This window comes from Peromyscus californicus, unplaced genomic scaffold (genome assembly GCF_007827085.1).
Source record: "Peromyscus californicus insignis strain IS unplaced genomic scaffold, ASM782708v3 Scaffold_7__1_contigs__length_154581171, whole genome shotgun sequence".
NCBI classification, from domain to species: Eukaryota; Metazoa; Chordata; class Mammalia; order Rodentia; family Cricetidae; genus Peromyscus; species Peromyscus californicus.
The window spans coordinates 104,815,675-104,842,709 of NW_026294595.1; the positions used below are offsets into that span (position 1 = coordinate 104,815,675).

Genomic DNA, 27,035 nt, shown 5'->3' on the forward strand with positions numbered 1-27,035 from the left:
GCGAGGCCTGTACTGGGTGTGTGTGCAGGTGTTGACGAGGGTGCAGAGTGCCAAGTGCTGTCCCTGTAAAGTCACAGGCCCATGCCTGAGGACCTAGAGGGCAGCTGTGGTCCCAGGACTCTTCTCATCTTGCCTGGACGAGAAAAGACGGCCTGGACTGGGCACCATGACTCCTGGACTCTGGTCTGGACACTGCAGCTTTACTATCATGTGCCTTCAAGTGGCTCTGAGCTCCCAGGTACTTCTGAGGGCTGTACATGGTAAGAATGGCTGACCACAGTAACCATTAGCTCCTCTCATTCTCCCGGTTCACTTCTCCTTAGTCTTGTGACCTTCCTAGGCCTGTTCCTCCTGTAGTGCAGCCCTCACCTCCATGTTTCAAAGGCATCTTTGCTGGAGCCACTCCCACGCCGGACACCTTCTAGGTGCAAACCAAAGCAATTACTGGGTGATTATGTGTCTCATGGATGTCATTGCTGGGGTGAGGAAGCCACGCCTCTCCTGAGCTCTGACTTCGCTGCCTAGGAGTGCCCCGTGATGCTCTTCGTTAATGTGGATCTGACTGGAGAGTCCTGACAATCTACACACTGCTCTACGGAGACGAGGAGTCCATCTGGCTGTTGCATGGCAGGTAAGTGGGCAGTGACTGGGGACCCCAGGCGATGGGTGTCCCCAAGAGGAGCTTTCACACATGTGGGGTGGGAGGGGTGTTGTTTGGGATGAAACTTTGGTCATTGCTTGTCAGGATTTTAGATTTGGTTAGTCCACAGGATACTCTCTCATAGTCATCAGGAGATGGAAGAGCTAGTCCCAACCCACCCTGTGAATCGTGGCCAAGGCTCAGCTAGGGTCAGACCTGCTCCATGAGCTTTGATGAAGGAGGCAGGAACTGAATCGAGAGAGAAGGACTCCCATCTACACATACATACACACACACACACACACACACACACACACACACACACACACACACACACACTATGCAGATTCAGAGACATTCCTGGACATTGTTAGGGACCATGGGCCAGATGAGACATAGGACGAAGCCTCATGGGGAACCTCATGAGCCACATCCTCTCCTAATTTGAACCCATGTACTTGAGGGCAAGAGCAATTCCCTGTGAGGTGAAAAGAATTGTATGACCTTGGGCAGGGAGATCTGCCATCGGTGCCTCATCTGAACCACGGGAGTTATAATACACACTTCACAGGCCTGCTGGGAAGGGATCCAGGGTACTTCACGCTGCCACACAATAGCTCACATGGGCCTAAAAGACAATAGACTCAGGAAATGTGTCCCCACAGCAGAGCTCCCACACGGAATAGGAACAGCAAACCCTGTTAGGTGCCGGGATCCAGCGGGAACCAGCCAGCAGAACCAGGAACCCACAGTCAGAGGTCTCTAAGGGGTGTATCCAGTTTTACACCTCTTACTTTCCCCTCTTCAACATCACGGGAAAATGTGTCAATCAACTCTTCTTTTGTTTTAGTCTTTCCAACACAGGTGACTTTTCCTTGTCACATTTTAATTTCTTCATATTCTTCATGGTAGTGGATCACATTAGTGGACAGCCAAGCCTGCCCGGCTCCTAGACGGGTGCTATTTCCTAAGCTGAGGTTGCTTCCCCATCAGTGCTGACGCAGAGAGAGCTGGCTTTGTTTCCCTCTGGGTTAGGTATTTTTCATGACCTTCACCCTCTTTCCCTCTGCACTGATTTAGCAAAGACCAAACTTTATTGCTGAGGAAGGACTGAGTCAATGACGGGGCAACAGTATCAGATCAGCAACAATTTTGATGGGTGACCACTTGTCTCCATCTGTAAAATATTGGGGTCAGGAGCTGGGAAGATGGCTTAGTGATTCAAGGCTTGCTGTGCAAGCATAAGAGTCTGAGTTCAAATCCCCAGAAGGCATGTAAAGCCAGGCACAGTGGCACACATCTGTAATCGATGGAGATGAGGTCGGGAGAATCCCCAGGAGCTCATGGGCCAGCCAGCCTGGTGTATACAGCAGCAGACAACAAAGAGACCCTTTCCCCAACAATGCAGAAGGTGAGGATTGACATCTGAAGATGCACTTTGACCTCCAGTGCATGTGCCTGAATTCATGCACATAAATGCAAGCATCCAGGCTCACACCATACACATACTCGCAAGTAAAATGAAGTGTTGGAGTCAGAGCTAATCTGCCCAGTGTATAAACTGAATGTTATATTGAATTCAATTACCCATGCTTTGTGGGTCCCCCTAGCTTCTTTGGAGTGTTCCCTCCTCAGAGCACAGATAAATGAGGCACCAGGGCCTCCCTCCTGTGGTAGAGATAGACAGATATCTCTAGTTGGTCCCAGAGCTCTTTCCTACGGAGCCTGGATATGGTCCCAGAATTCTCTTCAGCGAGGGCCTTCAGTTATTACTAACAGTTGATGAGTATTAGCAAATGCAATGAGACCCTACTTCAGCCATCAATGCATTACAATAACCTTTCAGTTCAGAACTTCTAAGAGATGGTGAAATACTCCATGAGGACTGGCTCTTCGTCATCATTGGTTGAAGCTGATGGGCCACTATCTACTTGTGTGAGGGACACTGGCTTCCAAAAGGACAAGGAAGAAAAGGGAGATGAAGCAGTTGCCCCAAGAAGGCCTTAGGCAACTCCCCGATTAATCATTTAGCTGTGGAGCTCAGGTGTTCATGATGCATACTAAGGGCAGAGTCATAATGGAACCTATTAAAAAACAATTATACTGAGACCTGAGTCTGGAAGATGTGGCCAGCTTCAGCTAGGGTTTTTGTGCTCAGTCTCACTAGGTACCGCGCCAGGCTGGGACAGAGAATTGTCACTTAGCTCTGTGGTGTCACTGTGGTGTGGAAGAAGAAAAGGTGTGAAAATCTAGGGTAGGTGTGGAGATCATGGCAGGAAGCAAGTGAGTAGGACACAGCCTTCTATACACGGGGCTTTCTGTTATGCAGGTCTTTAGGGATGACTGGTAGATCCCTGAGCTAGGAGAGGAGGTCATGAGGTCGGCGGGCACAGGAGTGGGAGCAGGGCCAAATGGAGAGTAACCTGAAGTGCAACAGGCTGTTTCTAAAACTCTTGTCCCTGGAGCTGGAGAAATGACATGTTGACACTCATGCAGTAGGAGTAGTCCCTTGCGCACTGTGAGCCTCTGTGTCTCCATAGCAACAGGACGGATCGAATAAGATGAGCTAAAAATTGTTTCAAGGCTGGCAGGGCAGTAACTTCAGGCAGGGCTGAAAAAGAAAGAGTGAAATGGAAACCAGTGTGTATGAGCAGTGGAGTGGGATGGCCAAAGAGAGGGGAAGTGGTTTTGGAAAGGAGGTGGCAATTTCAAAACCCCCATCTGCAGAGGCCCTAACTGGATCTGGAACTCAGTGCCCCGTTCACAGGGACATCATCCCCCCTGGTTGGAGCCTGTTGTTGTGCGGCATTTGTTAATGGCGTCCCTTTCCGCTCTCGAAATCTCCTTGTCTAACTGGTACAGTTGGTCATTGCCTACCTTACTCAGTGCTTCTCAAACCATAGGAGGAAGGTGTTATAACCACCCCTTCCCAGGGAAGGGCATCTGAGCCTCAGAGAGGGCCCAACAATTTTCACAGGGCCACGGAGGCAGCAAGCTCATGAGTCAGAATGGCATTAATTGGCAGAACACTGGAGTGGCAGCCAGAAGGTGTTGTATAAATACCGATGGTAGTAACATGATTAACAACATATTTGCTGAGTTCCTAGTCTGTGTCAGGTCATGTTCTGAATCCTGTGGATTATTTCATTTAATCCTCTCATACTCGGTAGCAAGAATTATCAACAAACTGCTCCTACCAGGAGACTGAGTTTCAGAAAGGTCCATTCACTGGCTTCAGTTCACACAGCCCTCAAGGAACGCAACCTATACTGGAACTCAGTTGTGTACCTCTGAGCCTATGTTCATAGTGCCTGAGCGAAATGCAAAGAAAGGCCAAATGACAGTGGGAGAAAAAAAGGAAGGAAATGGGAAAAGCCTCGGGGAGGAGGGGTGTCTATGGGGCTTGCAGTGCTCATATTGTGCCCTTCTTCCTCTCTGACCGGTGGGCGCAGCCTTTGACCCAGAGCCTCTGTGGGCTCTGGGCCCAGGATTGAATGCTCACCCTGCATATCCCCACGGGAGAAGGCCTAGGGGCTGGTAATATGCTCTCCACATTGTCCTCAGGCCTTAGGACCTGTCAACCAGGGGAGTTCCAGATCAGATATTGCCTGCCCCCAACCCCTCCCTGACACCTGGCAAGGAGTTTTGTAACCATCCATCTTCATGTCTGCACACTGATTAGAAGATCAAGAGGAGCGCTTGGGAACCAGAGGTACTTGTTTCAGCAGCAAGCCAGAGACTCCCTAAACCATAAGGTCCTTCTGGGTCATTTCACAGATAGAACCACTGAGGCCCAGAAGAGAGGGAACAGCTCACCCAGGTTCCCCCAGGACTTAGCAGCAGGTCTGCCGCTCTTATCAGAGGCCACATAGATACACTGCAGCTTGCTTCATGACTATTGCAAAAGTAAGAAGTTGGGGGGAAAGACAGGGCTCAGCATAGAACTGCGTAAGTGGGGAGGAAAAGGTAAGCATGGTGTGGGTGGGGTCTGGTCCACCAACGGTGGGCCCAGATTGCTGGTAAGCATTAGATTCCTTGTCATACCCCATCCAAGGGGCAGAGAAAGAGGCTCACCACTTATCTAAAATTCACTGAGCATCTGTTAGGTCCCAAGCCCTAACCCAGACTCTCAGGGGCCTAGGGAGGCTAAGAGCCAGGGCTGAATTTCACGGAGCTCTTGGTACAGAGGAGACAGACATATAAGCAAACAAGTGTAAAGCATCCTTGAACATGGGTTGTGGACAGATGCTTTCACGTCGGAGAGCAGCATCTGAGCTGGGATGAAGGGGAAGTGTCACTGAGTTATCTTGACAGACTGTGACCTGTGTATGTATCTACTTGTTCCTTCACACTGCTTCACGTGTAAGATTCCTTCCTCCATGCTTTTTATCTCACTGTTCCCTTAACTAGGGAGAGACACGTTAGGATACAATTGGAAGTAATCACCAGAATGGTGGCTTTTTCCCCGCCTCCCTGCTCCGAGTCCTGACCACCATTTCATAGATGGCAAGTCAGGAGGGTGTGATGCCGATGGGTCTGAATGACTTAGGTGTATCTCCAGGGCCAAATCATGGAGAGATGGGGACCATGACCTCCTGGACTGTGACGAGGTACAAAGCTGGGACATGAGATGGCAGGTCATGATTTCTAGGTTAATCTCCCTGCAGAACTACCAGGGCAGAACAGGAAGAGCAGTGTTGGAGGGGAAGTGGGGAGCCGTTGAAAGAATAAAGATATTCGCCGGGCAGTGGTGGCGCATGCCTTTAATCCCAGCACTCGGGAGGCAGAGGCAGGCGGATCTCTGTGAGTTTGAGGCCAGCCTGGGCTACAGAGTGAGTTCCAGGAAAGGCGCAAAGCTACACAGAGAAACCCTGTCTTGAAAAAAAAAAAAGATATTAGCTTGGCAAGACGAGCTTGCTGACATGTCTAGGTGGGTAAGCTACCTCTTCAAGAGCTGCAGGAATTCGGCAGACCAGTGAGATGGCTCAGTGGGTATAGGCAGTAAAGGTGCTGTCAGTGCAAGCCTGGAGACCTAAGTTCAATTCCCAGAAGCCATGTAAAGGTGCAAGGAGGGAACCAACTCCAAAAAATTGTCTTCTGACCCCTACGTGCGCGCTGTGCATCCATGCCCCCCACACACACATTACGCATGCACATGTATGCCCCCACACACATTGTGCATGCACATAAATATGCATAATAATATATTTTTTTAAAGGAATTCAGCTGAGGGAGCTAGGTTTAGTGACAGGTGCCTTTGCTGGCCTGGTACTTAGGATACAGAAGCAAGGATAGAGTTCAAAGCTTACCTACAAATAATGTTATGTAGACTGAACAGGTTATATATTTATGTATTTAGGGGTGGGTGGGTGTGTGTGTGTGTGTGTGTGTGTGTGTGTGTGTGTGTGTGTAAATAATTAAAGACAAAGAGGCCATGAATTTGAAAGTGCAAGGGGTATATGGATGTGGAGAGAGGAAATTGGGGAAAATGATGTATATATTATAATCTCAAAAAAATCTATAATTTTTAAAAAAGAATTCAAGATCATCCTTGCCTACATAGTGAATTTGAGGGAATCCTGGATGGCATGAAACACTGTCAGAAAAAGAGGGAGAAAGGGAGAGGTAAGGAAGGAAGAAAGGTAAGTGGTAGGGCAGCTGAGGAAACTTGACCCTGGTCTGGGGAGCTATGAGAGAGATGCTTTCTGAGATTCAAGCTTAATGATAATCGTGGCTCTGACTCATCCCACAGGAATAGGCAACAAGGTTATTGGGAGGTAATCATCTCGGTCCTGACATGGCTCAGGATGGTTATAAAGGGATGGGACTTGATGAGGGGGCTTAAGCCTCGGGTCATGGGAATCTGTGCTGGTTTCCTATTCCTTTGTCATAGATCACACCAGCTCCTGTCACCTTCTGAGGCATCTGCATCCTTATCACAGATAGACAGGAGAGGGTGGAATGAGGGAGAGAAGGGGGGGGGGGCAAAGAGAGAGGGGTGTGGTCAGATATTGAGAAATAGCAGGGTCACAAGGAGAATGAGTAGCTGCAGGGAGGGAAGTCCATGAACTGGAGGGAGTTTAGGGGAGGCGAGCTGAAAAGGGCTAGGACCCTAATGTAACTTAGAAATATGTAACAAGTACTTGTGAGCCTAGAGGCCAGCATGCACTTTGGTATATGAGTAGGCACCACAGACGGCCATTTGTCCCTTCTGCCAGTGATAAGGGAAATGACTCCTTCTGGTATTCAGGAACCAGCTTCACAAGTTCCTGAGGAACACTGGCTTTTATCTAACCACCAGAAATCCTCCTAGAGTCCAGGCTGAGCCCATTTCTGAATATTTGGAGTACTTTGGGGTATTCTAGATATTTGGAATTTGGGGGAATTGGAGTCTCCTTTGGACCTTCTCACTGTTTCTCTGAAGAACCCTGTCCCTTTTTATAGTGGCTTTCAGTGTCCATTGCCAAATGTGTCTGCTTCCTAGGACCCTAACTGAAGAGGTGTGGCTTCCCTCTTCCTCTTCTCCATCTCTGTCCTCCCAGGACTGCTGAGACTTACATCTTGCCTGCCCTATTATTTTTCTTTCAAGTTCTATTAAAATTGTCTTTGGGCTAAAAAAAAATTAAATATACTATAATCATTAAAAAGGTAGGCATTGGTTACTGCTCTGCTGCTATGATAAAATACTAGGACCAAAAGTAATTTATACAAAGGAGAGCTTATTTGACTTACTGGTCCAGAGGGATAAGAGAACATCACAGTGAGGAAACATGGCACCAAGCAGGAGGCACAACACCCAGAGCAGGAAGCCAGGAGCTCATATTCTCACACCCAAGCACAAAGAAGAGAGAAAACTAAAAGTGGTGTGAAGCTTCTAACATTAAAGCCCATCCCCAGGGATATTCTTCTGTAAATCAAGGCCACGCCTCCTAAACCTCCTCAACTGTGCCACCAGCTAGGAACCATGTGTTCAAATACAAGAAGGGGAATACAAGAAGGAATGTACTTGTACAACAGTGCCCATGGATATACAAGTACCACAGCCCATTCCTCGTCTCCCTTCAAGTTTTGGTGGTCTGTTGCTGGTAACAATCTACCCTCACAGCAGCTTTTCCCTAAACGTCAGAAGCACCATAGGCTGTTGGGCCCCCAGTACTCAGTACGACACACAATACCTAAATGAACCGACCTCAAATAGACAAAGAATGAGGGTTCTGGGATCGAGGTCAGATCCATCATCCTTCTCTCCCCAAGAGAGGCCCCACCAATCGAAGACTTAGCCTCAATGCCACCTTCGCAAGGAGATCTTGTTTGTCACTCTTTAGACTTCATTAGGGCCCTCTGTCCTTGTCCTTTCAGCTCTTGTGTTCCTGACAGCATGTGTCCAAACAGTAATTAGCCACATGTGGACTCAACCACTCAGGTGATGCACCAGCTCATTTGGAACATAACGATGAATATTTATTTCTCATGTTTTGAGTGATCTAAATGACAAGAAGTTGTCCTCAGAACCACTCCAATGGCATCATTATCCCCATCCTACTGAGAAGGAAAGTAAGCTATAGATAGTTCAAGGAGAAAGTAGTTCATCCAATAGATGGTCAAGTCAAGCTCTGGTCACTGCAGTTGACTCAGAGGCCCCGCTCATGAGCACTGAGCTTTACCATACAATCACTGAAGACAGCACCATGTCTCTCTTGTTCACCAATCTATCTCGGCACCCAGACAGCAAGCTGATGGAAAGAATATGTCACCAATCTTTGGCATTCTGTAGATATGAATTAGCCTACTTGCTTAAATTTATTTTCTTTATTTTCTTAGCTATTCACAGACCTCCAGACAATAGCAAAAGAAAGTTGAGGTGGTACACCCATGTTCTCAGGTGAATCTGAACAAGAAACTGCATTCTAGTTTCAACTTTCAGATTTTTGCATTTTGTTTGTGTGAGTCTTTTGCTTGTTTTTTGTTGGTTTGTTTGTTTGTTTGTTTGGGGCTTGGGGTTTTTGTTGTTTTGAGACAGGGTTTCACTATGTAGCTCTGGCTGGCCTGGAGCTTGCTGTGTAGACCAGGCTGGCTCAAATTCACAGAGATCCACCTACCTTGGCTAGGATTCAAGGCCTAAGGACTTTACAGAATTTAAGAGAACCAATGGTATGTCATAAATAGACGGACCAGTACTGACACGGTGAAGCAGATGGAGGACAGTCGGAGACAGACGAAGTTGCCTCAGAAGCTTGACCTCACTTCTTTCCTCTCCCTGCTCAGGGGTCAGAATCACCAAGGTGGACTGGCAGCATTCAGAAAATGGTGCAGCCCACCACACCCAAGATTACCCTTGCCCTGAGCTGGTGGTTCGAAGGGGCCAGTTATTTAATCTCACCCTGGAGCTGAGTGGAGTCCTGGACAGCGAGGAGGCCCTCATCTTCACTGTGGAGACAGGTAACTGGCCTTGCCAGAACCCCTGGTGGTCCCCAGACTACTGATTTTATGACCAGTAATTTGAGATTCTTCAGTTAGTAGCCCAGGCTTTGGAGGGAAGCGGGTCCCTGGGAAGTGGGCTTCTGATCATTTCCAAGGGAAAGGTGGAAAATGCCACCAGTACACAGCAGCCAGCTGTGTGAGGTAACCTTTCTGGAGCCCTCTGTATGTAAAGGAATCCATGTATGTAAAGGGCTCTTGATGGTCGTGGAAAATACTAACGCACTTTGGGAGCCTAAATCCTTTCTTTTTCCAGCCAGAGAAGAGGCTAGTTGTCACTTTCTCCTTTGCCCAAGGGATAGCTGAGAGCCAAGGCTGCTGGGAGGTGTCCACTCTCCCCCTGGGCTCCCTGAGCTTGCCCAGTCCTTCCCTTTCCAGCCTTCCAGCATTTGGAGGATAAACTCTGGGCTTCTAGGCCTATGGCATTTCTGCTTCTCTAAAGCAACCTATTTAAGAGTAGAGTCTCTTGATCCCTTCTCCTCCCTGCCAGGGCCCCACGCATCTGAGGCTCTTCACACCAAAGCCATATTCCAGACAGCAGAGCTAGAAATAGGTGACATCTGGACAGCTGCAAAGGGGGAACAGACAGAAAACACCATCACCGTCAGCCTTGCGAGCCCTTCCAATGCAGTCATTGGCCGATACCTGCTGAGTGCCAGGGCCTCTTCCCGCCGGAAACACAGTGACCACAGGCTGGGCCACTTTATTCTCCTGTTCAATCCCTGGTGCCCAGGTAGGAGCTTCCATAACTGAGACCGAGGGTCCCCTGGAAGATCTGAATTAACCTACTTGCTGAAATTTATTTTTAACTCTAAAAATCAATTTTCTTGGCACTTTCTTAGCTATTCACAGACCTCCAGATAATATTAAAAGAAAGTTGAGGTGGTATGTCCGTCCATGTCCTCAGAGGCAGGTCTATCCGTGGGGGGCAGAGGGGGGAGCCTTAGAAGCAAGATAAGGGATAGGAAGACAAGAGCCGGAACCAGATACAGGTCCCACAATATCAGGCATGACAATAGAACCTGTGTGAGAGGGCCAGGAAGATAGAGGCTTCTGATGTGAGAAGCCAGGAGGTCAAATGGGGGCTGAGAAAAGTAGGAGAAGCTCAAGAGTGGGTAAGAGAGCATCCATGCATGTGGGGCGGGTCAGGCTGCTCTAAGATGCAGAGAGCGTCCATGCATGTGGGGCGGGTCAGGCTGCTCTAGAGCATGCATGCATGTGGGGCAGGTCAGGCTGCTCTAAGATGCAGAGAGCGTCCATGCATGTGGGGTGGGTCAGGCTGCTCTAAGATGCAGAGAGCGTCCATGCATGTGGGGTGGGTCAGGCTGCTCTAAGATGCAGAGAGCGTCCATGCATGTGGGGCGGGTCAGGCATGTCTAGAGTATGCATGCATGTGGGGCGGGTCAGGCTGCTCTAGAGCATCCATACATGTGGAGCAGGTCAGGCTACTCTAAAATGCAGAGAGCATCCATACATGTGGGGCAGGTCAGGCATGTCTAGAGCATGCATGCATGTGGGGCAGGTCAGGCTGTTCTAAGCCGCATCCCTGAAGGAGGCCGTTTCCACACCTGCGAGGTGGGAATAATAACAGCGCCTAACTCTTGCGGATGAGGTGGGAATTCATCTGCCTAGTGCAGCAACCTAGTCCCATGACAAGGCCTCGGCAGGGGGTGGCTAGGATCAGGACCTTATTAATGTTTAGAAACTATAAGGCTGCTGTTGGCATCAAGGTGGGACATCAGATGGATCAGGATTCAAAGGGTTAGGCCCTGCTTGGGAGGAAAAAACACCCAGAAAAGTTGTCTTAGTGGAGAGGGGCATGGAGCCAGTAAGCCACTTTCCCTGTCCTGACCATGTCAGCCCTCAGGCTCTCTCATATAGCTAAGCCCTTCCCAGGCCAGTAGGGACAAAGCCCCAGCCCCCATGGCCTGCTGACTGCTTTTCAGAGGACGATGTGTTTCTGGACTCAGAGGAAGAGAGGCAAGAGTACGTGCTTAACGACAGTGGCATCATCTTCCGAGGAGTGGAGAAGCACATCCGAGCCCAGGGCTGGAACTACGGGCAGGTCTTCAGGGGCACAACCAGAGGGGGTGGACCAAGGCTGGGACTATGGGCAAGTCTTCAGGGGCACAACCAGAGGGGGTGGACCAAGGCTGGGACTATGGGCAGGTCTTCAGGGGCACAACCAGAGAGGGTGGCCCAGGGCTGGGGTGGTAAAGGCAGCCTGGGAGACTTCTGTCTACCCACCTCTTCTTAGGAGGGACAAGCTGGGCTGACTTAAGGCAGGCAAATCCATCCATCCATCCATCCATTCATTCATTCATTCATTCACTCATTCACTCAAATACCACCCATCACACGCCCCCCTCCCCATGCTAAGGCCTATCCTGGACCCTTGGAAAGGGGGAGCTACTTTGGATACTGTTTAGAATTAAAAGTCAGAAATATAAGTAGCTTCAATCAGTGGTTCTCAAGCAAGAGCATGTATCAGAGTCACAGGGGATCTCCTAAAATCACAGGTGGCCAGGTTCCTCCCTCAGAGAGTCTGACTTAAGCAGCTGTAGGGCCAGGCCTAGGAATCTGCATTTTAAGCATGTTCCCAAGTCATGCTGACACTGTTGGTCTGAGACTCTGCTTTGAGAGCCTGTCCATGTCTGAAGAAAACTGGTTCCAGTCCCCACTGCAGACCCTAAAACCCACAGACGCCCAAGTCCCTTCTCTAAGAGACAGATTTGTGTGGGACCTGGATATCTGTGTGTGTTTGGTTTCTTTCCAAGTCGCTCCTAATGCCAAAACAGTGGAGATGCTGAATAGTTACGCTGCATTGTTCAAGGAATGACAAGGGAAAAAACCATACATATATCCAATTCAGACACAAGGATACAGGACCTACACACATACGGCTGACTGTAGCTACAAGACCAGTCCCAGTGGGTGAAGAAAATGGGGGGGGGGGGTGTATGGAATGGAGCAAAAGCAGCTCAGGAGAAGGTGAAAGGAACCGCATATGGAATGATAGATAGTAGGTTCAGATCCGCAGAGTTGGGCAAGACCTAGATGGGCAGGAGGGGGGTGGGCAGGATGGGAGCAGCCCAAGCAACTGAGAGTAGAAATCAAGGGACTCTGCTGGTGGAAACTCCACATGGAACTTGACTGCCTAAGGACAGGCTGGGGGTCAAAAGCACTAAGGGCCCAGGGACTGGTCAGTGATAATACACTGGAAATTGAGACAACGACCTCTTCCTACCATGGGAGCCCAGCGTTGTTCAACCTTCCAGATTCTCAGAGATAATTTGAATGGAAAATCCTAGTTGTTAAATGTTACCAGCTGGTCCAAATGTCCATGAAACATGTAGTGCAAAGTAGTGTGTCAGTAAAGTAGGTATGTGGCTCAAGGACCATCATGGGAAATCTTGGGAAGGTTGAGCTTCTGGTTCCAAGATGACCCTTTGAAGAAGGATTTTTAATGTCCCCAGGGGGAGTTGGTGCAAACTGATACAAACACAAGCCACAGATCAGGTGGGGCTGCGGGAGGGCCTAGAATATGGATAAGGCCCTGGCCTCTGAGTACAGCTTCTCTGGGAGCAGTTTGAAGAGGACATCCTGAACATCTGCCTCTCCATCCTGGACCGAAGTCCTAGTCACCAGGATGACCCAGCCATGGATGTGTCCCACCGCCATGACCCAGTCTATGTTACCAGAATCATCAGTGCTATGGTAAGGAGGCCACTACCATCCTTACATAGCCTTCCTTCAAGGATACCCCAAACTAGTCCCAGCACTGAACCCTAAGAATCTTACCAAGTCACCTCTTGCTTTTCATACTGCTGCATAACCAACCACACCCAAAGTCTGTGCTAGCAAACCCCGTGTTACAGTCATTTCTGTAGGTCAAGAACTTGGCAGGACACCATGGGCCTCGCTTACCCCAGCTCTTGGATGCTTCTGCTGGGGGTTCCTGGGTGGTTGTGGCTCCATCCCCAAGGTGGTTGGCTAGAGTCATCTATCTCAAGCCTTTAACTCTGGTATTTGGGGGCTCCTTGTTTCCTGCCCATGCCATGCCTGCTGGACTTCCCAGCCCTCCCTCAGGCCTCCAGGCTGGCGGGGACTGGAAACTGGGACTGGCCAGTGATCTCACTTCTGTGGTCAAAGCAGTCCCAGGACATTTCAGGCAAAAGTGTAGAGGCCCAGGCCCCACTTCTCCAAGGAAGGAGTATTAACTTTAACTGATCATAAGCTGGAGGCTACAGGTCACAAAAGGCCGGAAGAGAGCCTACTATTTTTCTATTATTTTTTATTTCTTTAATTAAAATGCAATTACATCATTATACCCCTTCCCTTTCTGCCCTCCAGCCCCTCCATGTACCACTCCCCCTGCTCCCTCTCAAAAGCATGGTCTCTTTTTCTTCCATTGTTATTGGGGTGTGTATGTGTGTGTGGTGCTAAAATATATACTATTTAAATATGTAAATACAATCTGCTTGGTCTGTTTAGTGTTACTTGTGTGTATATGATTTTAGGACTGAGCACTTGGTACTGTATAACAAATTAGGGAGCTCACCCCTGGGGAAGACCATTTCTCCCGGTCTCATCATTTCCCCCTTCTGAGTTAGCACGTCTATGGGTGTTGTCGTTCAGATCCTGTTTAGGCAGCCATACTGTTGAGGTATCATGGGTGTAGCTTCCCGGTTGTTTCTAGGAGACACAATCTCACAGCAGCTTTCCTGGTCCTCTGAGAGAGTCTCTCATTAATAGCAGCCTCAACCCCATGTGGATGTCAAGGTCATGGGATTCTAAAAGTAAAGCTGTATTTCTCAGATGCCCTTGGTCCCCCAAGACCTCAGAGTGATGATGGAGTCAGAGTCAACACCAGTGAAGGATCCCAGGCTGCAAGTCACAGCAAGTCCTGAACTCAGGGATCACCCCTTTGCTAACCCAGTTAGGCAGGTCCCCCAATCCCTTGTAATTTCACTTTTCTCCTCTGGGGAAAAGGGACACAGCAGATACAGGAAGATAAAAGACCTTACACTGGACTTAAAACAAGTTAACTCTCTTGACGTAAAATCCTTAGGACCATGCTTGACACAGAGTAGCATTCAGCGGGCACCAGACTGCCGCTATGATTACAGTACCACTGGCAGCCCCAAATTTAACTAACATACAGATATTTAAAGCAGGAAATGCTCCCAAATCGTAGATGACTTTTGACAACAGATTATCCAAATTGAAGATAATTGAAAAGTATAAGTTGTGTAAAAATGGGCTTTATTTTTTAAAATAATTTTCTTTTATTAAGAGATTTTCTATTCATTTTACATACCAACCACAGATTCCCCTGACCTCCCTCCTCCCACCGCCAGCCTTCCTCCTCAACCCACCCCCCATTCCCACCTCCTCCAAGGCAAGGTCTCCCAAAAATAGGCTTTATTTAGTTTTGTGTTTGGGGAGGTGTTTGAGATCAAACCCCAGGCCTCTTGCATGCCAATCATGTGCTGTACATTCTAGACACACACACACAAACACACACACACACACACACACACACACACACACACACACACACATACACACACACACACACACAGAGTGGTATTTTAAGAAAGCAGTGTGCCCTAACTTTCAGGCAACTTAAACCCGTTGGCGACCCCACTGACTTGGGATTCCAAGTGCAGATGATTTGATGATGAAGGTGAGATGCCGGCCCAGTGACTGACTCACACCCTCTCTGCCCAGGTGAACAGCAACAATGACCGGGGTGTGGTACAAGGCCAGTGGCAGGGCAAATATGGCGGTGGCACCAGCCCACTGAACTGGCGTGGCAGTGTGGCCATCCTGCAGAAGTGGTTCAAGGGCAGATACAAACCAGTCAAGTACGGCCAGTGCTGGGTCTTTGCTGGAGTCATGTGCACAGGTAGGGGAAGAAAAGCCTCTCAGCAGCACGTATGCCCCTTGGTTTGCATGTGTTTGCATAGATTTGCATGTACCTCAATCAGTTTTCGTTAATAAAGAGGAGAGAGAAATCAGGTTAAAGAACAGAGAAAACAGTTCGTTTCTTTGGCATTTGGTGTTTTATTTAGCATAAATCCTCCCTGTGGTCCTCGGATCCCCTCAGAAGGGTTCATGGCATTGCCGTGTGGATCTAAAACCTTCCTACCCAGACAAGGGTAACAGTAGTATCTCCAGCAAAGCCCTCTGAGAGACTCCAGAGGACTTGGTGGTTCTGAGAGAGGAGAGCCACAGTGGAGAGACCAGGGACTGAGGCAAGAGAGGCAGAGCAGGGTGCATCGAGCTGGGCACCTCCCTCTGACCTGCTACTCCACAGTCCTCAGGTGCCTGGGGATCGCAACCAGGGTGGTGTCCAACTTCAACTCAGCCCATGACACTGATGGCAACCTGAGTGTGGACAAATATGTGGACTCTTTTGGACGGACCCTGGAGGACCTGACAGAAGACAGCATGTGGTAGGTCCTGGGCCACTGAGCATCGGGGTCAGGGGCTGCCCAGTCCAGTCCTGAGTACTGGATCCTTCTTTCTTCTTATACAAACCTCTCTTCCCAATGTTGTCACCTCCCTCTGGCCCCCAGATGTTTACCAATGTATTTTTCAGTGAGAGCGGCCTCCCCAGAGGATTTCACTGCCACCTTAACACCAGCTCAGTAAAGCAGGATCTGGTTTCCCTCTGCTGCCTGTCTGCCGTGTAGCCGTGTGCAAGTAATACCACTGTTCCTAACCTCATATTCTCACTGTGAGCACAGGAAGCTGAAAATAGTCAAGCCCTCCTCACCAGGGCCTACACAATGTCTGCACAGCCCACACCCTACCTACCCTCCTATTTATCACTCCCAAGATACTTACACATCTCCTAGTTCTTGAGCACAATTTCCTGTCTCCTGACCTTTATCTACACTGTTCCTCCTATCCAGAATGCTGTTCCCTTCAGTCTTTCTCTGGCTGATTCCTTTGAATATCGGCCTCATCTTAGAAGTCATTTACCTAGAGTATGTTTCCAGCATGTTTCCAGCAGCCGTTTCCTGGTACAAGGCCCTCGTTCTCTGCACAGTGTTTATTACAGTGTTTGCGGGTCCCTGTCTTCCTGTCATCTTCATTAAAATAAAAACACACACGTGTGTACACAAGGATATACACATATGCACATACTTACACACACTTGTACACACAGAGAGACACACATAAATACACACTGACATATATATACATACGTACATACATATATACACATAAGCACACAGAAACAAAACATACACCAACACGCAAGTAGGAAGATGTATAAACACATGAAAAAACCAAAAACATGCAAACACACAGGCATACAAATATACCCCAACGTACAAGCTCTCATACACACATGGTCAAAAATACCCACAAACTTGCATGCATGCAGGGGCAGGAACACACAAGCACACACAAACATAAAAGCCCTCATGCACACAAGGGCATAAACACACACAAATATGCAAGCATGCAGACACATAAGCATAGAAGCACACACACATCCAAACACGCAAGATGCACACATATAAACGCACACTTATGCACACATGTACACACACACATATACTTACATTAGCCAGGCAGCGTGAGCTGGGTGGGGGCAAGATCTTTGGTCTTCCCTACAGCTGTATTTCTGGTATCTTGAAAGCAGGTTGTTGGTATGTGTACACGCAATCATGCACACACAAATGTGAATGAGTCCATCAGAGCAAGTGAATGAGTGGGTCATGGGGTGCAGCTCCAACACTGGCTGGTCTGAAGTAGGGACTTCCCTTCTCTGGGCCTCTTGTATGCACACAGCCGCCTTGCCCGTGTGTCTCTGGCAGGAATTTCCACGTCTGGAATGAAAGCTGGTTTGCGCGACAGGACCTGGGCCCCTCCTATGATGGCTGGCAGGTTTTGGACGCCACACCCCAAGAAGAGAGTGAAGGTAGGGATCGTTGGGTGGGCCCGGACCCCCTTGGCAGCACACTGCTCATCCTTTTCCTCCTCCTGCCCAGGCATGTTCCAGTGCGGCCCTGCCTCAGTCACCGCCATCCGTGAGGGTGATGTGCACCTAGCCCACGATGGCCCCTTCGTCTTTGCCGAGGTCAACGCAGACTACATCACCTGGCTGTGGCACGAGGACAAGAGGCGGGAGCGCGTGTACTCAGACACGAAGAAGATCGGCAGGTGCATCAGTACCAAGGCAGTGGGCAGTGACTCTCGTGTGGACATCACAGGCCTCTACAAGTATCCAGAAGGTGGGCGCCATGGAGCAGACTTTATCAGCCTCCCCATGGTGGTCTGTGGGCTGCAGAAGGCCCACGGAAAATCTGGAGCCGGATCCCCTCCAAATGTGAGGACGGCCGCAGTTCGGCGCTGTCTATGCTGCCGGCACCTGCCTTCTCTGCTCGCTGCACACCTCTTCTGGGCTAGCTTTCCCATATACAGCAAGAATAGTGTTGTTTCCTCCAACGCTTGCCATATGCCAAGGATTGCACAGGCATGCACATGGGTTAACAGTTGTGCAGAGTGATCGTGGAGACAGGAGCAGGGGCTAGCAATGGCACAGGTCGGAAACAGGGACTAGGCACAGCGCAAAACAACAGTAGCTGTCACTGGAGTTCGTCACCTTCCAGTCCTCTGCCACAGCCCTAGTCCCTGGTTATGGAAGAACTTGCATTTGTTGGGGTACAAAAACAAGATGGGTGTTTTCCTCATCGCCACCTCCAACACTGTACTCTGACGATCTCCTTTTCCTATAGGGCAGCAGGTCCCTGGATGGGGTGGTAATCTGACCCATACGGCCAGTCACTTATGTTTGTTAAGACATGCTGCCAAGTGATTAAGATCTGGTTCAAACTGGAATCAGAGTTTGTCCCTGCTGCTCCCTGAGCACAAACCAGAGCAGGGATGCTAGCAGTTACAGGAGGGAGGGTGAGTCTGTTCTGAATGTCTCTACCAGGGCTGGTGTGCCCACCACAGCATGCCCTCCAGATATTGCCCAGACAATCTGAGGCACCCTAACACTGGTGAAACTGTGGGTAGGGTGCTCCACGTTTACATCCCAAACCTCGCCTCGACTCTCTTGAGCATCCATACCTCACGGGCACCAGCATTGCCTTAGTTCCCATCTCTGCCAGAAATCTCCACCCTTCTGTCCTCTTGTTGCATCGGGGTAGGTAGTGGGTGGGGAGCTCTCCCCACAGAGCTGATCTGCCATCTGCAGAGACTTTCTGGAATTCAGAATGTGGAGTCTTGGGATGGTTTTTGGCCTGAGAAGAAATCAGCATCCCGTTACATGATGGCAATAATGAGTTTCTTTTCACCCAGTTGTCAGAGATGCTGAAAACCTGCATTTTTATGTGAAATTTCCTGACCTGATGTGTTAGCAACTGTTGTAAAGTATATTTAAACAGAGAAGCGAACATGGGCATTTGGCAAAGGGCTCCCTATGATTCTTGGGCTTCCATTTCAAGCCCTCAAGAGTCATGGGAATATAAAGTGGCAATAAGTGGTGGGTTTGCCCAGAGCAACAGAGTCTGGACCTGGGTTGAGGGAGAGTGCTGCCTGTGTCTGATGTAAGGATACCCTGCAGGGTCCCGGAAGGAGAGGCAAGTGTACAGCAAAGCTGTGAAGAAACTGCTCAGCATCGAAGCCTGGGGGAGGAGGAGGCGGATCCGCAGGGCCGGTGTGCGCGGTGTCTGGCGCGATGACCTCCTGGAACCGGCCACCAAACCCAGCATCACTGGCAAGTTCAAAGTGTTGGAGCCACCGGTGCTCGGCCAGGACCTGAAGCTAGCTCTGTGCTTGACCAGCCTCACCTCCAGGGCCCAGCGGGTCCGAGTCAATCTAAGTGGTGCTACCATCCTCTACACCCGCAAGCCCGTGGCAGAGATCCTGCGTGAATCCCACACAGTGAAGCTGGGACCACAAGAAGGTAAGGTCAGGGTGGCCTAGTGGGACCTGGCCAATACACCTCCTGTTCCAAGTTGACTGGGGGATGGGCAGCAGAGGGAGACTCCCAGATTGACGTTCATCTCCAGGAAGGATGGCCCGAAGCTTTAATGTCAGTACCTGTCTCTTGCCCCCACTTTACAGATAAAAAAATTGAAGGTCAGGGGAGGAAATCATGACCGTGTGGCTCACTTGACTGTAATGGCAACACAAGCCCACAGTCAGCCAGTGGCAAACTGGCCTTAGGGGTGAGGTGACCTGTCACCTAGTCATCACAACCAAAGTGATTATTTACAGACCAAATAAGCACATGCTGGGAGCATGTCACAGAATACAGGACGTGCTCTGTGTCACTCTTCTAAAGTCCACACACATCCTAGATACCAGCAATGGCTCCATCCTTCAGAGAAGTAGACCCACACCCAGAGTTCAAATTCACACCTGATACATGTGACAGCAGGACCCGAACCCAGACAGCCAGGCTTGGAGGAACTCCAGACCCAGGGCAGAGAGGGGCTAGGGTTCCACGCCTGGAACACTGCCAGCGCCAGCACCTCAGCACTCAGCCTTTGGTCTCCAGGCCACACAGGAGACGGCTCATGCCATGCCGGGGATGCTCACTTGGTGGAGCATTAGCCTAAAAGCCACACTTGGCATTTCACTGTGAAATGGCGAGGCCCTGGGCCTTTAGAAAGGGTTTGAATGGTTTTCAACTGGCCTGTTGCTTTTCTTTCCATCAGTCAGGAATGTTTTTCATGAGCCCTGAACACGTCATGCGTTATGCGTGATTTCCCAGATGGCCCCGTTTGTTTGCTCCTCCTTCCTTTCCCACTTCGTCTCTCTCCTTGTTCTGTCTCTCCCTCACTCTTCACACATATTGTCCCTCTTTCTGTCTCCCTAGCTGTGTGTCGCTCTTCTCTCTGTATGTATGTCTCCCATTTCTGTCTCTGTCCTTACGTGTCTTTCCTAATTCTCTAAATACACGGGTGCATTGTGTACGTCTGTGCGTATCATCAGTCTGTCTGGCTTCTCTCACCCCTGTCTGGATTCTAAGGATACAGCTGAACAGGGTTTGATTGCTGTCACCCCTCTGGACCAGTCCCTTGCAAATACACCTCGTGGGCTTACACAGGCTAACAACGCACGAAGGAGGTACCACACGCTTTTTAGCTCTTTTTGTCATTTCTTGTCACAAAAATCCAAATCACAAAATAACACTGTGTAATGGAATAAATTAACATCTACTGGCTTTTAGCGTTTTTTTCATGTTCAAAATAATACATATTCATTAAAGAACTCAAAAGCAAACGAGAAAATCGCCTCTCATCTCACCACCTACCTACAAACTGTTGACAGGTTTCCCTTCTAAACGCTCCCTGCCTGTTTGCCTTGTGAAAAGCACAGTTCTAATTAAGTGTCGCCACGCTGTGCTCTCTTCCTAGTATATCATACCTCACTTTATAAGCTCTTCGTAGGTACCCTTTTACTGAACTTAATTTTTTTTTTTAACAAAATCAAGGTATTTTTTTTTTCAAAGACCAGCTTTAGGCTTGGTTGATTTTCAATACTGATTTATCTTTTGACTTTAACTTTCATTGATTTCCACCCTAATTAATGTCATTCCCTTTCTCTCTCTTTTGTGTTGTGCTCTTTTTGTATGATTCCTTTCTTCTTTTCTTTGTCTGGTGGTTGGTTGCTGTCCTACTGCAGATTGAGTGTGGAGCTTTATGCTTTGAAGGCTCTTCACCCTGAGTAACATCCCTGCCCCCTCCACGTTTTCATTTTATTTTGAGACAGGGTCTCACCAGTTTACCCAGGCTAGCCTTGACTCACCCTGTAGGCTCAGCAGGCTTTGAATGGTGGTCCTCCTACTTCAGCCTCCCAAGTAGCGATGGTTGTAGACCCCTGCCGCCAGGCCAGCTCTTAGACTCCTCTTCTTCTGGTATATGTTGGCTTTAATTTTTCCATTTTTCTGTGGATACCTAGATTAATAATTTTCAATCTGCCATACACACACACACACACACACACATACACACACACACACACATATATAATAAAAATTTCCTTCTAAGCACCACTTTTGACATTCCTCACAAAGTATTTTTATTTTCATTTTGTTTAAAATATTTAAATTTTTATCTTGTCATTTCTTCTTCGGCTCATATTCTTTCAGAAGTGTATTGAGCTAGGCACAGTGGAACAAACATCTAATCCAGTGGTCAGGAGGCTTATGCAGATAGAGCATGAGTTTAAGGCCAGCCTGAGTTAAGTAGCAAAGCTCATTTTTTTTTATTTAAAGTAGCATATCCCCTAATTCCCAGCATTGTGGATTTTCCAGTTCTCTTTGTTATTGTTTTCTATTAGATTCCCCATGATCTGAGGGCACACGCTGCATTATTTCTATTTTTCACAGTTATTAAGATGTTATTTATGAATTTAGAATATAATCTGTCTTGGTGAATGTTCCATGTGAGCTTGAGAAGAAAGGTTATCTGCTGGATGGATATTCAGTCGCTGTTTATTACTTCCAGCTGGCTGAGGTGCTGTGGAGAATCACTACTTGAGGGAAAGAGACTCAGCGTTTCTTAACTGAGAATGGAGTTCATGACTGGGGATCTGCACTTCATGAGGGGCCAGCTTTCTCAGGGTCTGAACTGGGACCAACACTCTGCCCAAGTGCATCACTGGCAGCATACGTTGGTTCTCCAAGATGGAACTTTGCATTCCAATGAGTTTCCAGTTGATTCTGATGATGCTGGTCCCAGGATCACTCTTGAAGAATCATGGTCTATGACCAGGAAAGAAGTAAATGATAAATATAAAGTATTTGGCCTAATTATCTAATGAACATATATTATCCACATCTTCATTATTTTTTATATTACTGTAAGTTGAGGATAATAGTTATAATATCTATGCATGAACTAAAAGGATTTTATTAGTTCATCCATGAAAGTGCTTCCAGGTTCCCAGTACACCCTAGTCCTTTAATCAAAGTTTGTTTCCAAAATTATTATTGTTGTAGCAAGGATTCTTCTAGTAATAACCCAGTAAAGTAAGGGAGCCCAGCAAACAAGGGAGAATCTGTTTTGTGTGGCTCAGGGAATGATCTACTATAACATATTTTCTGTTCTAATGAGTGAATTTGCTAAGTAATCAAGAGAGAGAGAGAGAGAGAGATTCAAACTGAGCACTCACAAAAACCCCAGCAAAGGAGCTGGAGAGATGGCTCAGCAGTTAAGAGCATCGGCTGCTCTTCCAGAGGACCCAGGTTTGATTTCCAGTGCCCACCTGGTGGCTCAGAATGACCTGTGGCCCCAGTCCCAGGAGATCTGATGCCATCTGTCCTCCACCAGCACCATGCATGCAAGTGGTGCAGGCCCAACCCCCACACACATTAACTGAAACTTTAAAATAAAAAAAAAAAACCTTGAAACATTCACCAGAAATCAACTGGGAAAGCCCCTTTAAGGCAGCCAGCTGGAATTCCCAATCAAGAGAGTCAGGACAGAGTAGTGTCCCCTCTGGTGAGGTGTCCAAGTGAAAGAACACAGCTACAGCTGAAGAGACCATGGCCAATTCTGGTGCTCACAACATCCAACAGAAAAAAACCGGGGAGGTTGAGGCTGACAAGTGAGTTCCCGATTGAGCTTTCTCTCCATGACTGAGTGCCCCCTGCCTGAACTTGTGGTGTCTCTTTCCCACTTCAGGCTCCTTCAGATTGTTGGAAATGGCTTGCCTTCCAGCTCTTCTCAAGGACACAGTGTTTCACTCTTGGGGTATTTTGCTGTTCCCTCCCCCTCCCTGTCACAGACTGAAGTAGAGCAGCCCATCCCCAGACCTTGGAAGACACTTTGAGACAAATATGTTTGTGTGTGAAATGGGGAAGGGGACAACCACACTTCTGAAGCCAGCTTCTCAGTGACTCTAAACAACATGTGACAATTTACCAATAGAATGTGCCTTATAGCATCTTAACACAGAGATCAACCTCCTGGCATATAGGAGCAGCATGCTGTATGCAAAACTCTGAGCTAACGGGGACATTTAAGGATCTTCCCTAAGTAAAAACCCAAATGCTTTTGGGGTCAGAAATAAAAGGAAAATAAGTGGCAGGACAATAGATTATTACAGAGCCCGGGGCAAGCAAAAGAGGACTCACTGCATATGTGCACATGTACACACACGAGATAAATAGAGGTCAAAAAATCCAAATAGAGCCAAGAGTTAGCTATGGCTTGTAGTGAGCTCCGCAAGAAGAGAATGCCTAGGCAAGGTGTGTGTGGCTGGGGAGAGGGAGACACACACAGAAGATCTGGACCATGGGAATTCAAGTATGAGAGTACTGGCAGGGAATATTAGTGAAGCCTGCCCACAGCTGACTAAAGTCAGCCCTTCATGGCCAAGCAGTGCTTGGAGACATTACAAGGAAGTTGCCCCCATGAGTTTGAAAGTTGACGGCCATCGTTTGATCTCTCTTCTCTGGACCTGATATCTAAAAAGCACCCAATAGACAGTAAATAAATTCCAGGAGGGACGGACAGATGGTGTATCAAACATTTCCATCTTGAATAATTATGAAGAGTTCATGCAGCTGTCTGGGCACTCTTGGAGTGACAGCCTGGTATCCTGATACTCCCTGGCCTAGATTTGAACCCAGGTGTATGTGGATTCTTGCTGTGGGACTTTGGGTAAGAAAACACCCTCTCTGAGCCTTGGGTTCAGTTTCCTGTATGCTCTCCCTTTCAGAGAAGAAGATCCCAGTCACAATATCTTACTCTCAGTACAAAGAAGATCTGACGGAGGACAAGAAGATCCTGTTGGCTGCCATGTGCCTTGTCAGTAAAGGAGAGAAGCTCCTGGTGGAGAAGGACATTACTCTGGAGGACTTCATCACCATCAAGGTGACTCCTGTCCACATGCCACCCTGTTTCTGACAGGACTGGTGGAGGGTTTCCAACACTGGAGTCTGAGCCTCAGGCATCAGCCTCAAGGGTGGAGAAGACTGTGGCGTTCTCACAGGGTGTGTGGAGGCAGAGGTGGCTACGAGTGATGCCACATTCTCTGGCCCAGCCTGAACCATGGGCTTCGGGGAAGTGGGGATGCAGAGGATGCTGGGTGACTCACAGATGCTGCCTCTCCAGGTGCTGGGCCCAGCAGTGGTAGGAGTGGCAGTTGCTGTGGAAGTGTTGGTGATCAACCCCCTCTCGGAGAGCGTGAAGGACTGTAAGCTGATGGTAGAAGGCAGTGGCCTTCTCCAAGGACAGCTCAGTATTGAGTAAGTGATGGACTGTTGATTGACAAGGACAGGGCTGGGCCAAGAACAGGTACTGAGGAGGTAGCAGGAGAGACTCTGGGCTTTGGGGACACACCTACTGCCCACAACATCAGCCTTTATTCATTTAACCATTACTTCACTTGCCTCGCAGATCGATCATTCACACATATTACTTATATTTTCATTCATTTACCCACTTGCTTAACGTTCACTTGCTGTCTTTATTTTTTTTTTTATTTATATATGATTGTTGTGCTACATGCATGCCTGTGTGCCGTGTGTGCCTGGTCCCCACTGAGTCCAGAAGAAGGCACTGGGATCCCATGGATCTGGAGTTACATTTGGTTATGAGCCACAATGTGGGTGCTGGGAATCAAACCCAGGTCCTCTGGAAAGCAGCCAGTGCTCTCAACCTCTGAGCCAACTCTCCAGCCCCATTTGCTGTCTTTTATTCATTCATTATCCACTCTTTTATTCATATTTTCGCTCATCGGTTATTCATTCACTCAGCTCAGTTTTGACTGGTTCATTCATTAGCCACCCACTGTTTACTTTGCTCTCTCATTTACCCATTCTTTCATTTATTCATTCATTTACTCTCTACTCAATACAGTCTAATCTGTGCTCCCAGCCACATGGACGTTATTAGGGACACTAAGATGGCTGTTACCATGAGAAGAGTATGAGGGGTGAATCCCCACATTCTAGGGGACCAGAGACAGCCCTTAAGAGAAGGTGGGGTGGGGTTAAGGAGAAGTTTCGGTGCCACTGGCATTGGGAGTGGTCCCTAAATGATAATGATAACATGAGGCATTTTTCTGGCATAGACAAGGAAGACAGGGTTCCCAGGCACAGGTCTCTGATGCTAAGGGAAGGTCTCCTTAAGGGGAGGCTCTGGTTCTGGGCTCCTGGTGTGTTAGGAAAGGAAAGGGCAGCAAGGTAGAAGGAATGCTAGAGCCAAAAGCCAAGGAGACTTGAAGTGCAAGGCTTGCTCAGGGCCAGCACCAGAGAGGGAAGAACATGGCCAAAGGGGAGAAATGTGAGCGATAGACGAGGGTAATGCTCTTGATCCTGAGGATCTGGGCAAAGCCAGGCAGGCTAGACTCAAGGAGAGAGGACTGACTGTCTGCCTTTTCCCCCTGCTCTTGCCTCCAGGGTGCCCACCTTGCAGCCTCAGGAGAGGGCCTTGATCCAGTTCAACATCACCCCCTCCAAGAGTGGCCCAAGGCAGCTGCAGGTGGACCTCGTCAGCTCACAGTTCCCGGACATCAAGGGTTTTGTGATCATCCATGTGGCTACAGCCAAGTGAGGGGCCTCAAGTGACTTGGGGAGGATTCTGTCCATCTGCTTGTTTCTCCCACACAAGAGCCAGGAGTCCGGGTTAGCCCTGCTTCTGTCTTTGCCCCCCTTCATGAGTTTAGGCAAGGTCCTTCCCAGGGCACTGATGCGCTGCACTCGGTAATCCTTCCCTTCAGGACAAGGGGTGATGTCAGAGCTGAGGGATCCTCCAGCTCTCGCCACCTTTCTGCTGGAAGAATGGCGTGGCCCAGCCTCCCGAGAGCCCCAGCCTAGTTAGATCTGCCAGCTCAGCCCAGGCAGCTCACTGCTCCTTGCTTTTCTCTCGACTCTTCAAATGTCCTGGCCGCACTTGGGCCCAAGAATTCTACAGGCCAAAGCACCACCATTACAGAGGAGCCTTCCTGAAGCTAGAAAGCAAAGCAGAAGCAGGACTGAGATCCATGCCAGTCCCCCGACTGTTACCCCAAACTCACGTTCTTAAAAAAGCACTGGATTTTAAGCAACAGGTTTGCCACTCAGTGGAGACACTGATTCTGGATTTGAGGGGCTAAAGCTGCCTGGAGGCAGCTGAAGAAGACAAAGGAGTCCTCCCCTAGACTCGGCAGCATGGATATGCTCCGGCTCTGGCCATCCTGGAGTCCACAGAACCACCCTGGGTCAGTCAGCTACTCTTTCTTGGAACCAGAATGGCTGGCACTGTGCAAATCCTACACTTGAGTCAAAGCAGGACACTGATGCCTGGGATAAGGACAGAGTAGTCACCACTGGGCCATGAAGAATATGACACAGGACATGGAATTTAGCACTGAAATTTATGGACAGCCCAAGGAATTAACACTAAGCTACAGTTTAAGAACTTTCAACAACACAACAGGTGCATTTGCAGTGTGGTGCCTCTTGGATACAAATGAAGATGAGGGAGCTGGAGACATGGCTCAGCAGTTAAGAGCACTTTCTGCTCTCCTAGAGGGCCTGAGTTTGGTTCCCAGCCCCATGTCAGACAGCTCACAACAACACTTCTGGCCTCTGTGGGTACCTGTACTTAGGTGCCTACACACCCTCCTCCCAAACACATGCAATTGAAATAAATCTTTTTTTAAACACAGATGAGAATAATTTATGTTGGGAGTCTAGCAAATACACGGTATTTGCTAGATGTTTCTTGTGGCACTCCATACAAGTACTTCTCTGACAATTCTACAAAATGTGAGATGAGACTTAGAGGCCAGATGAGTAGATGTGCCAAGAGGTTTGAAGGGAGAGGACTGCCATGAGTTCAAGGCCAACCTGGGCTACAGAGTGAGTTCAGGCCAGCCTGAGCCACAGTATGTTGACCGACAAGTCACCTGGGGTCAACACTGGTAGAGGTCAAGAGAGCAGGAGTGA

The 27,035-nt window shown here is 48.6% G+C and overlaps 1 protein-coding gene across 1 annotated transcript; it reads left to right on the forward strand.

Annotated features, from left to right (window-relative positions):
* Positions 1-7,640: 7,640 nt before the first annotated feature.
* Positions 7,641-26,738, forward strand: Tgm6 (transglutaminase 6). The gene is made up of 13 exons (XM_052723702.1): positions 7,641-7,725; positions 8,906-9,079; positions 9,609-9,851; positions 11,065-11,183; positions 12,707-12,835; positions 14,852-15,029; positions 15,441-15,579; positions 16,957-17,060; positions 17,131-17,373; positions 18,711-19,052; positions 23,822-23,976; positions 24,217-24,350; positions 25,506-26,738. Exons 1-13 carry the CDS (start codon positions 7,641-7,643, stop codon positions 25,657-25,659), a joined length of 2,199 nt encoding a protein of 732 aa, XP_052579662.1. The 3' UTR covers positions 25,660-26,738.
* The last annotated feature ends 297 nt before the right edge of the window (positions 26,739-27,035 follow it).

Excerpts from the sequence above, each read along its gene's own strand:
- Tgm6 (XM_052723702.1), top strand. The coding sequence starts at position 7,641 with ATGTACTTGTACAACAGTGCCCATGGATATACAAGTACCACAGCCCAT. Across the intron at positions 9,852-11,064 it reads GTTCAATCCCTGGTGCCCAG|AGGACGATGTGTTTCTGGAC; the intron begins GTAGGAGCTTCC and ends ACTGCTTTTCAG. Across the intron at positions 19,053-23,821 it reads GAAGCTGGGACCACAAGAAG|AGAAGAAGATCCCAGTCACA; the intron begins GTAAGGTCAGGG and ends TCTCCCTTTCAG.